This window comes from Ammospiza caudacuta, chromosome 1 (genome assembly GCF_027887145.1).
Source record: "Ammospiza caudacuta isolate bAmmCau1 chromosome 1, bAmmCau1.pri, whole genome shotgun sequence".
NCBI classification, from domain to species: domain Eukaryota; kingdom Metazoa; phylum Chordata; class Aves; order Passeriformes; family Passerellidae; genus Ammospiza; species Ammospiza caudacuta.
This window is the reverse complement of record NC_080593.1, coordinates 50078942-50095606: the sequence shown is the minus strand read 5'-3', so window position 1 is coordinate 50095606 and position 16665 is coordinate 50078942. Positions and strand designations below refer to the sequence as shown.

General features: G+C 37.7%; 1 protein-coding gene across 5 annotated transcripts in view; it reads right to left on the bottom strand.

Moving 5' to 3' along the window:
• Nucleotides 1-173: 173 nt before the first annotated feature.
• Nucleotides 174-16665, bottom strand: part of UBP1 (upstream binding protein 1) — a 35125-nt gene continuing 18633 nt past the window's right edge. Inside the window, exons 6-16 of one of the 5 annotated variants that reach the window (XM_058819815.1) lie at nucleotides 16321-16473; nucleotides 16053-16163; nucleotides 15389-15496; nucleotides 8794-8897; nucleotides 8076-8130; nucleotides 7808-7901; nucleotides 6427-6517; nucleotides 5270-5376; nucleotides 3416-3558; nucleotides 2805-2856; nucleotides 174-2063 (exon numbers count right to left, since the gene is read on the bottom strand). In XM_058819815.1, coding sequence (XP_058675798.1) covers nucleotides 2026-2063; nucleotides 2805-2856; nucleotides 3416-3558; nucleotides 5270-5376; nucleotides 6427-6517; nucleotides 7808-7901; nucleotides 8076-8130; nucleotides 8794-8897; nucleotides 15389-15496; nucleotides 16053-16163; nucleotides 16321-16473 — 1056 coding nt within the window. In that variant the 3' untranslated portion in view covers nucleotides 174-2025. The remainder of the gene's footprint in view (nucleotides 2064-2804; nucleotides 2857-3415; nucleotides 3559-5269; nucleotides 5377-6426; nucleotides 6518-7807; nucleotides 7902-8075; nucleotides 8131-8793; nucleotides 8898-15388; nucleotides 15497-16052; nucleotides 16164-16320; nucleotides 16474-16665) is intronic. The other 4 variants (XM_058819830.1, XM_058819823.1, XM_058819838.1 and 1 more) reach the window with 4 other exon arrangements.

The following is a 16665-nucleotide window of genomic DNA, read 5'->3' as shown; positions in this document are numbered from 1 at the left end:
ATCCATGTGAATGCATGGTGTGCAGGACATTCTGCAGGGCTGGTTTATTTCCCTTCCTTACCTTGACCAACTATTCTTGCTAGGGCAGGTCCTGTAATTAGTCTAAATCTCAGCAATGGACTGTCTCTAATGTGGGTGTGGGAAAAAAAGAAGTAAACAAAAAGAAAAGCACATTTACAAAATTATTGAAAAACATTTATTATACTTAAATTGAAATGTGTACATCTTATTAAAAAACAAAAGCCATTTGCTGGTGCCATAATTTAATTCCAATTTCAAGTGAGCTGGACAAACTACTGTACAACTTTCAATATTCTTTAAAATTAGATATTTGGATACTTTCCAATCAAGGATTTTTCCACTTTTATAAAACATTTGGATTTGAATATGGTGTGAGCTAAAAAGACACAAGTGTCAGTTCAGGAAAATACTAGGACCAAACAATACCAAAGATGAACAACTTATAGGCAGAAATGTTTAAGTACATAAAATTTTCCTTTCAGTGCAGAAAAAAAAAAAAAACAACCAAAAATAGGAAAAAAACTCTAGGTTTGATGAATTTAAATTTTCAAAATGCTACAGCTTTCAGAAGCTTTTCTGCTAAGCACTTGAGCCAGTTATGGAAGGGGAAATGAAAAAGTCAAGTTGCTTTTTTACATGCTGTAGTATTGGTTTACATGGAACACCGCAGCATAAAAAGCAAACTATTCCCAAGCTTCTAAGCCAGAGATCCAAGTTGGAACTTTCCAAAGGCACAGAATAACAGCTCTGAAACCATCGCTTAATACCTCTGGAAATACTCCCCTCTAAGTACCTGACCAATTGAAACTTAATGTTAGCCTAGGAAATGCTGTGCCATGACTTTACAAGACACATCCAAATACCAAGAAAGCACATTGCCTGTTTCAGAGAAAATAAGTATTTGGTCATATGGAAGAGGCACTGTAACACGTGTACAGTATGGATGGATGGATGGATGGAGGGTGCAGGAAGGTCAACTGAAATGTAAGAAGAGATTTGTCCAGAATAGGAGCTCCAGCAGGGCAGTCACCTGCTGGGAAGGAACTTACAGGGTGTGTATTTAGTGTTTCTCAAGCAATTTATTTGATGCTGCTGAAAGCTATGACAGCCCTGTGGTGCCAGTGGGTCATCTTCCCTCATCTGCATAATTCCACTGAAAACCCCACTTCTCACTGCCAGTATTTTTAAACCCACAATTTTACAAGCAAAGAGTTAAACTGCAGCAGTGCTCTGCAGAGAACCTAGGAACCTAGGAAACATAAAGGATGCATAGGCAATTCTTTTCCATTAAATTCATTAAAGCAAAACACAATTACTTGGTACCCCATAGGATTTATATTAATCCCTCCAATAAGGTACTATTGATAATGCAGTTTGCTGCATGCATATATTGCATCTGTCTAGGGCTTCTTAAAAGCCCTGTTCTGAATTTACACTTCTTACATACACTCTTATACACAATTTACACGGGAAGCTGTTTTGACAGCTTGACTCTCAAAGACCTGACAACCTGATCACTATCACCTTAACTACTCATCTCCACACAGATTAGCATGTGCTCTGCTAACATCAAAAAATAAAACCAGCCTAAGGTACAAGCACGTAACAGACAAACTGGCACAGAAAGGTAAATGCCCCAAAATAAGTTTACATTCATCTCCAACTGGATACAGGTAGTAGAAAAGCAGCACTGCTTTGCTTCTATAAACTGTATCTACTGGCCATAGTTTGCCTTATTTCAGTGAAGGGCAAGCACCTTTGCTTACATTGTCTTCCATGCCTGTACAGAAGCTGTCATGGCATTATACCTCTCATGAGGACACTTAGCTATGGCAGTGATAAGAAAGTTCACCTATCAAACAGCTCATTAGAAAGGTCATTTTGTGTTTTCAATATGAAACATCTTATACAGTGAAGTTAGATCCTAAGGTTTTGGATGATCTTCATAGTCTTTAGGCAGGACTTCATTCTGCATTGGAGTATCAGTCTAGCAAGTGTGTGATGTCACTTCAGAATTATATGGAAGCCTTCTCCATTTTCAGCTGAAAAAAAACAAAGGAATTGTCTGTTTGTCCTTCCTGAATAGAATCACGGACATATAAGCAAATACACCAAAACACCCTAGTATGGACTTTTGAAAATAAACTCAGCTACAACAAAAACTTAAAGGTTTCCTACTTGTGCTAAACAAAAGTGTTATGATTAATGATTTGTGACTGGATCTTCAAAGAGGGACGGTTTCTGTAGGTAGGTGCAGTTTCTGTACAGAGTCCAACTTGTCCACTGATTACAGCCATTTGCTGGCACCCTGTACCAGAAATAAAATGGAGTTCTGTGGAAGGGTGGGATTCAACAGCAGCCTATTGAATGAAGCTGACTATTGACTAGCAGAGAAACAACAGAATGTTATGCTCAGTTCTGCTGACTCTCAGGACTCAGTTAACATTCAGTTTCTGAACTTCAGAGGTACTACTGCCAGGATTTTTGATATTTTTTTAAACCTATTTTGAACCTTCACCATTCTCAGCAATTATTAGCAGCATCCCTGTCCAGTGATGGCTGACTGAATTTTACATAAGGTTTGTTACCAAATCCTGCACTGGTTCTGAACTGAAAGTTCAGAGAAGAGCCTGAGATGCTACACAAAGGCTGAAATCTGGCTAGGTGAGGAAGAACTCTGAATATCTTCTGTTACTGTGTATGCAAAACTTCTGTAATTTTTAAAGAATGCTTCTGGCTGGAATAAATGATTAAGTTTTAGACTGTCAGAAAAGACAACATACCTTTTATTGTGGTGAATAAGAAACAACTCTCATCTTGAAAGTTTTGAACCATCTAAAAGAAAAAAAAAATTTCAAAACCTTCTGAGTATGACCAAAACACAAACAAAAACAACCCTCAACAACCATGATATTAAACACAGCCTTTTGTGAGCAATCATGTATTTTTGGTTTTCTTCAGCAAGTGACAGGCATACACCAAATTAAAATACTGCTTTTTACTCTTGTGACAACCAGCTGGGAGCCTATTACTGCTGGCTGTGTTTTTGGAACTCTGTGGAGCAGACACTTGAACAAGCAGAGTTCAACAGTGTTCAAATGCTCTCTGCCTTTGGGTGTGCTCAAAATAAATATGTACTAAATAATTGCTGCAGCTTCTCAGAACTATATAAACCAGCTGCCTCTGTCTTCTCATAGTTTCAGTTTAGTCAGGCACAGGAAAAGTCACATTTAAAGAATCTGTCTGTTCCTGTAAAGGAAAAAAATACTCTAAATGTCAGCAAACACTAGGGTTGCATTATCGAACAGAAAAACCAGTAATAAATGAGCAAGCATAAGAAAACCCACCACTCCCAGTCATAAATAAAATGCCAAAAAAATAAAATCTCAATTACCTGATCACTAACAAGAATGTGGATGCCTGTGGGACCCTGTCTGTAAACTTGGTTGATCTGATGCAAAGGAATATTAAATGCCAAAGCAAGCTTGCGTGTGACTTCGGAGGCTGCCATCTCCTCTAAGTAGATTGCATGATAAACTGCAAGAAGAACATCGTTTACATAAGCATGTTACTAATGGCTATATGAAAATACCTGAATTTGTTTATTTATTTACTTTATACCTTCAAAAATTTTAAAACCTAAAACTTTAAGATTACTCTCTCCCTGTTCTCATTAAGAGCATGAACTTCCCTAACCTTTCTTTCAAGGGAAAAGTCATAAACACAACTCTAATGGGGGAGGCTTCTATTTGCTCCAAGACTGAAGGCAACTTCCACATTTTTTCCTGTATCCTGCACAAAAAGGTACAATCATGTCAAACAGATTTAAAAATGGATCTTTAGAGAGTCACCTAAAGATGGTTTTGAAAGCAATTTTGGGAAGTCTCTAAAGAATCAGGTAATACCTACATCCCACTTAATGTGCCTATGCTCCTGCTTTGAATACAGACGTAGATTTTGTGGTTTTGGTAAATAAAGCCTTTTGCAACTGTTTGAATTAACTTTCTACAGATGATCTCAGAGCTGAATGGAACACAGTAAAGAGAACAGTAAGACAAAGCAGCTGTTTAATTTGAAGCTGTATTTACAGTTCGGTATCTTTATTTAACAGTGCAACAAACCCTTGGCAGCTCCAAGTCTGCACATTCTTCTGGCTGAAGATATCCTGAGAGAAAACATGTATTTGACAAGCAGCAGTATTTTATTTACAAACCCTCCTCCACCTCAATTCTTGCATGGAAAATTCACAAGCACTATTGAAGTAGCCTGTGCAGATTTTAGCTGGGAAGAGAGGTCTCTCAAAGCCAAGAGCAAGTAAAGAATAATTTTAAATAGCTTCATTCTATTAATTGTAAGAGTGACATGGATTTACGAATAAACAGTTACATTTCCATCTGTGTTGAATCAACAGTTGTCAGGGAAATAATACTAAAAGCAGGAGCACATTTACTACTTGGCTGTTTTTCCTCTTCCAGGCTCTACAGTTTTAGTTCAGTTGCACAGAAAGTGACAGTAAAATCTTACAGAAAATGGGAAAGAATTGTTTTATTTGCATGAAGCTTTTACATGCACCTACACTGATATGGCTGATGCCTTGTCTGTAACAACAAGCACAGCTGATTCCAGAACTCCTCCATTCATGACCATGTATGTCACGGACATATTTTAAGAAAAATCCTTTTGTTAGGATCTTTTCTCCTGAGAAGCCGAGAGGCCTCGGAAACAAAATGTAACCAATAATTATCTGCTGCTGTGGAATGCAACAGGTGGATCTGTGATTGGTCTTGTGGTTGTTTTTATTTAATGGCCAGTCACAGTCTAGCTGTCTCAAGACTCTCTGGTCAGTCACAATATTTTATTATCATTCCTTTCTATTGCTTGATAGCCTTCTGAAGAAATTATTTCTTCTATTCTTTTAGTATAGTTTTAATATAATATATTATTATAAAATAATAAACCAGCCTTCTGAAACATGGAGTCAAGATTTTCATCTCTTCCTTTGTCCTGGGACCCCTGCGAACACCACCACAGACGTAACTACAGTTTTATCAACAGACTGAAAACGCTCAATGGTTTAACCTTGAGAGCCTTCAGGTTCTTTTTGCTCTGTGCTGTTAAAGCAGCAATTGTGTTGTGATACAACTTCCCACGGTTGCTTTGTACACCAGGAGCAGCAGCTGAGCCCCTTCCCCAGCCCTGCAGCTGTCCTGCCCGAGCCCAGCCGTGTTCCCTGAGCTGTACATGGTACCGTATATTGCACCGTTGCTGTCCGTGCTGCCCGCGTCCTGCCGCTCCAGCTGGATGCTCCGGAGGGGCTCCTGGCACACGTAGATTGTTAAACGGGGCCTCACGGACCTGCAGGCCAAGGAAATCACAAGGGGTCACACTAAAGGCATGTGCCCTGCAAATACAGGGGCTGATATGCCACAACTGTAGGTTTGTCATGCTAACAGTACACTTGATACGGCTTTCAGCACTGAGCCCAAAAAAATTAATCTTTATTTAAGTAAGTGGTCTCAGATGCTGCTGAATTTAAACAAAACTTCAATCCATTCAGATTCAGCATCCTATGGATGCTGCTTGTTGGACTCCTGTAACAGGACTACTGAGTAACTGTAGCTTACGGTATTTTCTGAAAAATCCTTTCCTTCGGATTTTTTCTCCTGAGAAGCTGAGAGGCCTCAGGAACAAAATGTAAACAATGATTATCTGCTGCTGTGGAATGCAACAGGTGGATCTGTGATTGGTTGTTTCTAATTAATGGCCAATCCCAGTCCAGCTGTCTCGGACTCTCTGGTCAGTCACAAGCCTTTCTTACCATTCCTTTTCTATTCTTAGCTAGCCTTCTGATGAAATCCTTTCTTCCATTCTTTTAGTATACTTTTAATATAATATATATCATAAAATAATAAATCAAACCTTCTGAAACATGGAGTCAACATTCTCGTCTCTTCCCTCTTCCTAAGGCCCCTGTGAACACCATCACAAGTAACAACTGCAGTTCTTCCAGGAGGGCCAGGAGTACCAAACACCCATTTCAGACAGAATCAGACATCCCCTGGGATGCTGCCTGTGTTATGTTAGCACTCAATACCTGTAACCTCAAAAGGCCTCAGGGGGTGTTCTTAGCTCCCCAAATGACCAGTTTTGAGCCTTGGCAATAAATTCATCCATCCATGTCCAAGAAACTGTCCAGGGCCCAGCTGCACTGGTGCAGCCTTACAGCCCACCTGCACCTCACCTGGGCATGCCCTGGAGGGGTGCACAGGAGGAGAGTTTTAAACACTGCTGCTAGCTCCTGAGGCAGATCACACAGGCACCAAGCCAATCCTGACACTAACTTCCCACATCTCCCAGTTCTAGAATCCCCCATCTAAAGCCACTCAGCCTCAGTGAGCACATCACCTGGATTTCAGTGCATTATACAGCCGAATTCCATCGGCTGGACCACAGATTTGTACCAGATCTTCTCTTGTCAGCTTTAATAAATCAGCACCTGGACAAACACATGAGGATTTAATGAAGATTACTGTAGCACATAAATTGTTTCTAAAATAAATGGTATGTTCATTTAAACCAAGACTAGCAAACTTCACCATGACAAAAACAGAATTTGGGACACAGGAATAAGTTAACTTCAGACCAGGCTCAAGGAAGTGCCAAACAAATCAACCTGTTTTCCAAAGGTGGTGAATTACAGTTTATGCTGTTTACAGCTTTAGAACAGCACGAGTCTGCAAGGCACACAGTTTCTGTGGAGAGAGATGACTGTTCTAGAGAAACAGTGATTTTTACTGGCACCCCAGGTAGTGTATTTTGAACACATTCAAAATATAGAGCAAAAATATTCCATGGTTTGTCACGCAGTGAATTATCCCAGACATTCAACTACCCATCCATCACTGCCTCTGTGCACTTAAATTACAACAATGCACTCGAGTACAGACGGAGCTGCTGAAGCAAAAATAGGAGGACAGATTATTTGAGAAGCAGCATGAGTGTCCGAGAAGAAAACAACACTCTGAAATATCAGTCACTGTAATAGATGAGTGGGAAAACAGGAGAAAAATAGTCTTTATGTATGAAAATACTCCACAGACTATCCAGGAGTGCACAAATAAAAGCCAGCAAAAATAACTGATCAAAGCCCTTAAATACTATAGTTAAAAATAACCCAGACCTGAGGTAGCATAATAAAATTCATATATACTACACCTCTTGCTTCAAAAAAAAAAAAAAAAAAGCCAGCTAGCTAGTACTTGACTTTTATAAAGATAATAATGAAAAAGAAGAAAAAATTTCCAAGAGTCTTTGTCAGAAATTTGGTACTACAGTTCATGGAGAAAGCTCAGCAATACTCATACAAGATGCACAGGTCAAAAAATAACCAGCAGCAGCAGAATAAACCTACCCAGAGAAAAAGCCTGGTAGAAAGGAATTCTGACAGAAGCATGAGCTAAGCCAAGAGGCAGAGAGCTGGCATCGTTCACAACAGTGTCCCCATCAAGTGTCACCAAAGAAAAAGGAATTTACTTATGGTGAGTAGCATGTCATACCACCCTTTGCACAATTCCAAGGAATACTAAAAAAGCAAACAGCCCCACACAGTCCACCTAGTGCCATGTTTTGTGTTCAGACATACAGTGAGAACTGCACTGCTCTTTAACCAGCAAATTAGTAAATAAAGATGCATAAATATGGATACCATAATGTTCTTAGAGAACACTTTTCCCACACAGAACCTGCTCAGTAACACAATGAAAGGAAAAAAGTAAACTATAGATACCTGAGAAATTTGAAAAAAGCCTTGTATAGGCAGAGAACCTATTCTTGAGCAACCATTGCTGAGTTTCCTGGATTGTGGCTGAAGGATGAAGCTGCTGTAAGAAACAAGGTTGGATACGATAATTTGGATACTAAAAAAACCAAACAAAACCCAAGCAATTAAAAAAGATCTCCCTCAGTTCAACACTTTCTTATAACATCAAGTGCAAATCAAATATTCTGACACAGCTATACAAATATATGAACAATACCAGAAAGCAAACACTCACATCTCCTGACCCTTGAGAGGTTCCATCTCCTTGATGATTTGGGGAGGAAGAATTGCTGCAGATTAAAAAATAAAACCAAGTATTACTAGAATTCTATAAACCAAAATATTTAACCATTGTTGAAAATTAACTTGAAATTTCCAAAAGAATAAATATCACAATTGAAAGAATAAAAAGACTGCAACTTGTTAAACTTAAGAGAAAGACCATTCCACAGTATATGGATCAGACCACACCACTGGCAATAATTTTTGGATGAACTGCAGGTTTGGCTACAGTAGTTTAATTAACATTTCAAAACAAAATGCTTTCACCAATGCATTTTTTGTTTAAAAGTTTTTGAAGATATTTGTTGGGTCTTTTTCTTGCAAATTATACTAACTGTGTATGATGGAAATGAAGACTCTTTTGCTAAAAATCGTTTCCATAGACAAGGACTAAATTACAATAGTGAACAGGTAAAGTATTTGCTATGTGACAAAGGAGAAGAAATTGTTTTACAAAATGTATAGTGAGAAAGAAAGATGGTGAGGCAGCAGTAATTACCTTATAACTGAACCATGTGATACAGATGTCATACTCTAAAATGAATATATAGGTCAAAACAATCTCCCCATTGCCCAGTGGAAACAGAACACAGTTGAATTTAGCCAGAAAATGTTCTGAATAAGCCTGATTACAATGCTGCCTTTAATGGGGACACAGAACAGAAACCTACCTGTCTGGGACACTGTAGGTGTTGTGCTGAGCAGAGGTGAAAGTCGGAGCAGGAGTCGGACTGTTGTTCACAAATGTTGTAGGAGTATCTGGCCATGGTGAGCACTGAAGATAAAGAATTAAAACTTAAGTTTCTCTTGACAAAACCTTTTTTACTCTGATGTACACTCCTCTCATTTAAAGCCAGGGGTTTATCCACAGACTATTCTGATTTGCACTTCCAAATAAAGACTCCCTCTATCCCACACATTACATGCAGATATTCTAGGTAAAAATCAGCTCTGTTTTCTCTTGTTCTTTTATGAAGACTTCTATTTATACTGTCTTCTCTTTAAAAAAACGTACAGATTATTCAGTTTAAACCAAAACCAACCAACTCCCACAGCCACATGATGGAAAAAGTCTTTTATCCTGAAGAGGATGAAAGGGCTGTTTAAACTGCCCCACACCAAAAAGTGTTCAGTAATATTAAGTAAAGCCATGAAGCTAGATTGCACCTTGTGGATAAATTTAATGTCTCTGCCCTGAGAACAATCATATACAAACAGAATTTTCAGTGGAAATTTTATGAATTCAAAATTTTTAATAATTTACTGCAGAACTAAAATTGTGCTTACTTACATGGACTGATTTTTCTGAACTGCTTGGTAAACTAGAATTTTTTAAACAAGCTTAAGTCATCAAAAGTATATGATAAGCCAGTTTTCCAATTTTATCAGTGTTTTTTTGGGTATTTTTTAAAATCATCGTGATAAAGCTTTTTGAAATAAGGCTGCCTTTTAGTGCTTCCAACAGTACTAAAAATGCAATTTTTTAAAGAAAAACAAAAACCAAACAAGTTCTGATATGTTCAAAGACATGATTAAAACAAGCAAGCAGCCCAAGATCAGGTAAACTAAGACCATGCCTCTTAAGACAACAAAGATTTCTGATATACTTATCATGTACCAGCTAAATACCTTGTAAGAAATTTCCAGATTTATATCACAGCCTTGTAGAACAGGGTGGAGGGGAACAACTATGACTTAATATCAAAAGAAACTTGTTTCAACAATTTTGTGTTGAACAATCCTTCCTTTATCTGGGGGAAACAGTAAATAAGGGCAACACCAGCTGCCACCTTCTGTAAGAGAGTTAGCAACATTTCTGTGCTGGACCCCAGTCTTCACTTGTCAGCATAAGATGGCAAGTTCCCCAGGATGGCACATGGAATTAAAATAAATTTGTCTTGCATGCAAATAGCTTAAAAATGAAGAACTTGCTTTATCTGTCTGAGATTTAGCATTTGTGTTTGCCACAGAGTCCACAGTGTGATTACACGGTCAAAGCCACCCTCTGGGCTGCAAACAGTGCCCCCACACAGAGCATGCTCCTCTATAACCTGGTAAGGTGACACACTCTCCTCCAAATCTGTATATTCCCACCTGCTGTCTCTCTTCTCAAGCTGATTTAATATTAACCTCAAAGATGTTACATCAGGTAGTTATAAGTAGTATAAGTTCATTCCCTAAATACGTGATCCAAAACTGTAATTTTAAACTAAAAGCTCAACATAGTAACATTAACTTTGTTCTTCTGAAATATTTTGAAAGTGCAATTAAAATTCTTTAATTTTGAGACATTCTCCTCCTAAATTTTAATCCAAGATGTTTATGTGGACACATAGATGCAAGTTCCACATCCTTGGCAACCATTCCCACACAAGATTCTAGCCACCATGTATTTAAATTCAGGGGCAGAGAAGAATGCACTGGTGCCAGAGAACACCTTTTGAGCCACTCCCAAGGTAGGTGCTGCAGCTGGTGTTTCTGTCCTTCAAACCCAGCTGAAGTTCTTCACAACGAAGCTCTGGGTTTAAATCCAGGAAGAAGCACATTTGAAGTATTCAGAAAAAAAAAAAAAATCCCAATCCAAAGCAAGTAGCCTTTCTTCTCCCATAAACATGCTTTCCTGCCTCATCTCCTATTCCAGGAAAAACACCACTAAGTATCCACTGAGTCTCAATAGGCTGGTTAAAAAGAAAAAATAGTAAGTGTAATACTTCTGCAACACATCTCTTCCTTCTGTTCTCCCTGTTTCAGTCTTACAGGCTGGGAAGGGAAAAATGAGCATTTGAGCACTGAGATACTAAATTCTGAAAGGTTCAAGGAACAAGAAAGTCTTCCAGTAATCAACCCAAGCTGATGATGCTTTTGGCATCACTCTCATGCCCCAATGTCCTGCACTTCACAAACTGGATTAAGCAAATGCCTGGCACACCAAATCCATTAACACTACAAAGACTAAACAAAGATGTGTTTTCTTTTCTAACACCCAGCCTGATGATTCTGGATTGAGGGGGGTGAGAGCTACAAGGGGAATGGATCACAAAAAGCAGCACTGCTTCACTGAAAAAGCACCTGCCTTTGTCACTGTCAGGGATAGAACATGACTTCGACTGACCCATCAGATTTCTTACATTCCTAAGCCAAAACTGAGTTAACCAAAGGACATTCAGGAAGTCAATGATACTAATACAGAAGTCCCTGAGCAGTAGACACAAACCTAGGAGAAAATGTCACCCTGTCACAAGGAAGCATTCAGCTCTGTAAAGTGCCACCACAGAACAGAAAGAAGATTGGCACTGTCTTTACCTGTAATAAGCAATTAATATATACTGATGAATTTACCAAGCTCATGTTTTTGAGGTCTCAAGCTTAAATGCCCTCCATTACTAGCACACTGATACTACTATACTCCAGAAACTATGTCTTATTTCCAAATGGAGATTAATTCAGGAGAAAACTATTTTGATTTCAGATGCTTAATAGCCTTCTGTAAAATGCCATGAATGAAGATTTACTGAGTTAAAAAGAAATGTAAGAGATCTTTTTAAGTATGACTTATCAGATTTAGGGTTTAAACTCAGAACATTCCTAAGAGGAATTGCAAAATCTCAAGTGATTCTAAGCCATGGTTTAATGTAATATCCCCTCCTACCTACAATATACTGGAATCTGCCCAAATTCATGCCTTACAAGAGAGTAAAGCTGAACCTTGACAAAGAACTCTATACTATATTCAAAGACCAAATAAACATAAAAACATAATACAAAACCAAAATACAGTAAGTATAATTTGTTCCCCAATTTAGATTTATACTTGGACACACAGCACCCCTTAGAGAATAAAGCATCAATTTTCTTATACATGGTATGGAGCAACCTTTCATGTCTACAATTTAAGATTCCAATTTATTTCAAGGTCCATACCTGGAAGTCTTTTAACTTCCATGTTCTCTATAATCAACTCTAGCTGCAAAAACTGACCATTTGACCAAGTTTAATCAGTTTGTAGTTTATATATTCAAGCTTGTGACATATAAAACACAGTACTATAAAAATCAACCAAAATACTGCAGACAGAAGAAAGTGCCAAGGCCCAACTCCTGCAACACAAATTTTCCCACTTTTACAAATTCAAAGCAGGAGAAAGAAAACAGTCGTTTTTTCCCTTTTTTCATTAGATAAGAACTAGCTTTCATGTACAAAGAGAGAGGAAAACAAAGTGCTTCCTTCATAAAGTGGCCCCTGAATGAAGGTCACATGTATGTAAACATCCACTCTGAGGTCCAGAAGGCAAGGTTAGATTTGTAGCCTTTTATATCTACAGAAAAAGTTAAGGTAAAAGCTCCTTAGTGTGAAGAGTTTAATGAGCAGTTTAACTGTGTTCTGTCTGTTTGGACAACACTGAGATAAACATTGCAGAAGTGCGGTGAAAGCACTGAATTTTGATACATCCAGTGAATTCAGAGAAGTAATGAAAAGCTTATCTAGATGGCATTCTTATGAAAATAAGTGGTAAGGCAAAGATGGGTGATGGTAGTTAGAAAAAAAACTCTGGTTCTTTGAAAGGATAGATGAGCAGAACAACCACTCAGAAAGGAAGCCTCACCAAATTCCTTACATTATGTTAGAAAGCCATAAGAATTAAATTGGAAAGAAAACATATTAGATTCAATGTTTTCTGAAGGAAGCATAGTAAGAAACCAATCTGTCCAAATCCAATTGTGACTGAGCTGGAAATAATCACATAGGAGATTAAAAAAAAGAAGCAAAAAAACTGTAATATCTAACAAATAGAACAGTAGAATCTTGGAGGGCTAAAATAAAAAGCTAACATACAAAATGAGATGCAAAAAGCAAGTAATGAAAGGTTAGGTTAGGTGTAGCAGGAAGATAAGAATTCACACCTTTAAAATCAAAGAAAATTATAGCCAGGATCAACATGAATTTCAACACTCAAAAAAGGAACAGAGCACTATTTCTGGGCAACTAGTAAGCAGCACTAAGTCAGCAGTCTTGACTGCATCTAGTAAAAATACATTCCAAATAATTCTAGTTTGTTTTTTTCCTGTTATACAGCTACAGTTCCTACAAGACCATGAAGAAAAAAATCTATCATATAGAAACACATAACATGTGAAACAGTGTCCATCTCATACTTAAACATAGGGAAACAGGTCTTCACTTTTGGTGTCTCAGCACCTCTGCAACAACAGTACTGCTCAATATGGAACACTTGATCTGCATGTCTGAGGAAATCTGGAAACAGCCAAAGCTTCTGATGGCCATGTTCAGGAAGACAGATTTGCAAGGACAGAACTGCTTTAAGTAGAAACATTTATCATCCCTGTCCATATTTACAGGGCCCACAAAAATAAGCATGTCTGGTCACCAAAGAAAAAGGTCAATGAATCGGCCTTCAAGATGTACATCAGATACTCCTTTTCTACACCAAGCAAACAAGTTTTACATTCACCTTCTAAAGCTAAAACCAGTACTGAGTGCATAGAAATATCCAAGGCTTCACTATGAATACAGAAGAAAAGGTGTTTCTTGGTATTTTTTATGGGCTTGGTGATTTCTAGTAATTTTGCTAATGATAAAAAACATTGTAATGATAGAAATAGCATGTGTTGAAATCTGCAAACAATACCAAGTTAGCAATGCTGAAAAGATTTCATCCAGTGTGGACGAAATTCAAAATGGTCTCAACAAACTGACCAAATTATCTCAAGACAGCATTTCATTACAGGCAATCAGGAAACAGGAATAGTGAGCTGCACAATTAAGAGAACTGGAAAGCTGTACATAGCTCCTATTCAAAATAGCCTGTGGGTCATTATCCTCTGTGTGCTTTGGGAAAGACATCAGAAGTCAAATAATGTCCTATCTCAGCTCTTCACTACAATTAAAGTGGTGTAGAATTAGGGTAACTCATAGAAGCTTAGTATTCCAAGAGATTGTTGAGGAAAGGTTAAACAACTTCTAGTTATGATTTAGCTACAGTTTGTCCTACTCTGGACAATGGATTTGTCTTATCTGTTTAACAATATCCATCTCTGTTATTCTTCCTATAAGCAGCAATCATTCAATGAAATAGTTTTAAGAGCAGGAGAAAAACACAGAAATCCCTCCAAGGACAAGCTTCAGAAGATGCTTTATAAGCAAAAGTGATAAAAGACTCTTTTCTCCTGCCTCTCCCCCAGGGCCAGCTGGAACAAGTAGAAGAATGCATTGCCAAAGAATCATAAAGGTGCACTTCAAAAGAAAGAACGAAAACCAAAACCAACGCCAACAGCCAAGAACAGTAGAAGGTAAATTCAGACAGCTCAGTGCATAGAATAGTTTTGGGTGCACAAAACAAAAAGTCCAAAATACTCCAAAGAACTCATCTGACTAATATTGCTTGCTCCTTACCACCCAGTTACATGGGTTATAAAACAACAAGAAGCATACACTGCAGCATTTTATAACCTGAATATAAAACTTTACACATCACTTTCACAGATCATAAATACGAACCAAATCATGCTTAAGCACTATTGGTGAAGAGCTTCAGCACAGTATGGCTGTTCAAAGAACAACCAAATAATGGCCCTCCACAGCCATGTTATTGATTGACATTTAAACCTGCCAATGAAAGATGTGGAATTGTTCCTCCTTAAGGCACAATATTTAAGAAATCTAAAATGCTAATCCTTGGCAGGACAACCGCACAGGACATATGTCAGGGAGGACACAGGATATGTTAGATTGCCTCTGAGGTGCACAGATGGGTTAACATAACACAGGTCATGAAGATGAGCTGACTCTTCTGAACTGCATTAAACCTGCTTGGAGCACAGTATGTAGATAACTAAAGGAAAAATCACTGACAATCATCTGCAACATGACATGGCTTTTTAAAAATACTGATGTACATGAAAAACTTCTACTGAATATAAGTACAAATAGGAACAAACCACTAAATTTAACTGTTCTTACTTCTACTAATTACACATGTATAGCAAAGCAAAATGCTATTTCATTCCAAGTCATAAAAACTGAAAGCTCTTGACTCAAGTTACACAGCCCCTCTGCAACAGTTTAAGTGTTAGATTTAGGAAGGATTCCTTTGCTGAAAACAAACACGGAGTAATTGAGATACAAAGAAGTGAATAAAATAGGAGACAGCAATCACAGTATTTTTACTTTACACAATGGAAGTTTCTCCTATATCTAACACTGCACAAGGTATCTTGCATAATCAAAAGGTAAGCAGAAGTCCCTTACACTGCCTCGCTTTGCCAGAGAATCACCGTAGTCTGCTGGCAAAGTCCGCTTGCTGGACTTTTTCTGCTCATGTTCAACTGCATCTTCAATTATAGGCTCAAGCCTCATCTGGACAAACACCAAAGATGTGGATCAATTTCTTTTCATTATACAGTGAGGAAAGATCTAAAAGTTTTTAAAAACTTCTGAAATATTTAGAAAACTGCATAGAACTCACTGATGTTTAAATAAAAAACCTAATGAGGCTCTGGCCTTAAATTAAAAAAATCTCTGAAAAACAGACTTTGGAAGCTCAAATTTGATAAATAAATTTTAAGAGACCCCCCCTCTTTTTTTTTTCTGGTTTTTTTTTTTTTTTTTGCTTTTCAGCTGCAAGATTTTAAAATCTGTATCAAAAGTCTGGCTCAAGGATTCAGTACAGTCAGTCAAACAGTGTTCAATCTAAAGTGTGTTTTAATACAGCATCTATTGAGTATCTAAATCCAAGTTTACTATACAAAATCTTAGAACTGAATGCTGCTGCTTGCTAGACAAGTTTGGCAAATAAAAAGTTTATTTCTATGCAGAAATAATTCTTCCCCAACCCTTCCAAGACTGCAGCTAAGTAATGTGCTGTATCTATGCATATTCTCCTCAGTCAGCAAATGCAATTTTATTTTGTTACCTCTGTGAGAACTGTGGTGTCATATGAAGGCTGATACTTCTCTTTTTCATGTGCAGTCCGCTTTTCCATCTTTTCTCTGTCAGTTTTCTGTTTTCTGTCTGCTCCTTTGGGCTAAAAATGAACAGTTATGTGAACATGAACACAAGTGGGAAATGGTTTTATAACTGAAATCTGATCTCAGACACGAACCATTACAAGCAGTAATATAATGGTTTCCCATATCTTTATGAAAACTTAAGAGACTTAAGGATCTGTTTTTTCATGTTACCTTAAAAACTTTGATTTGACAACTGGCTGAATGCAGATGATCTGTATATTCTCCATTCTCAGTCTGTTTAAAGGTGTCAACCTGAATCCTAAAAGGAACTCCTTTCTCCCCTCCGTGTTTACGAGGTGTAAATTCAGTGCTGATACAATGTACCTGAAAAGAAACAATGACCAAACCAAAAGGACCTTCAGAAGCATTTCAGGCATGAACTTTATTATTGTTACCTACACCACATGAACAGTTTCTTGTAAAAAAAATATAGCAAAGCTATAGAAGGCCACTGACTAGAAGAGTTTTTAATCTCAGGCATCCTCATCTCAGAATATTTTCAAATATGCCCAACTC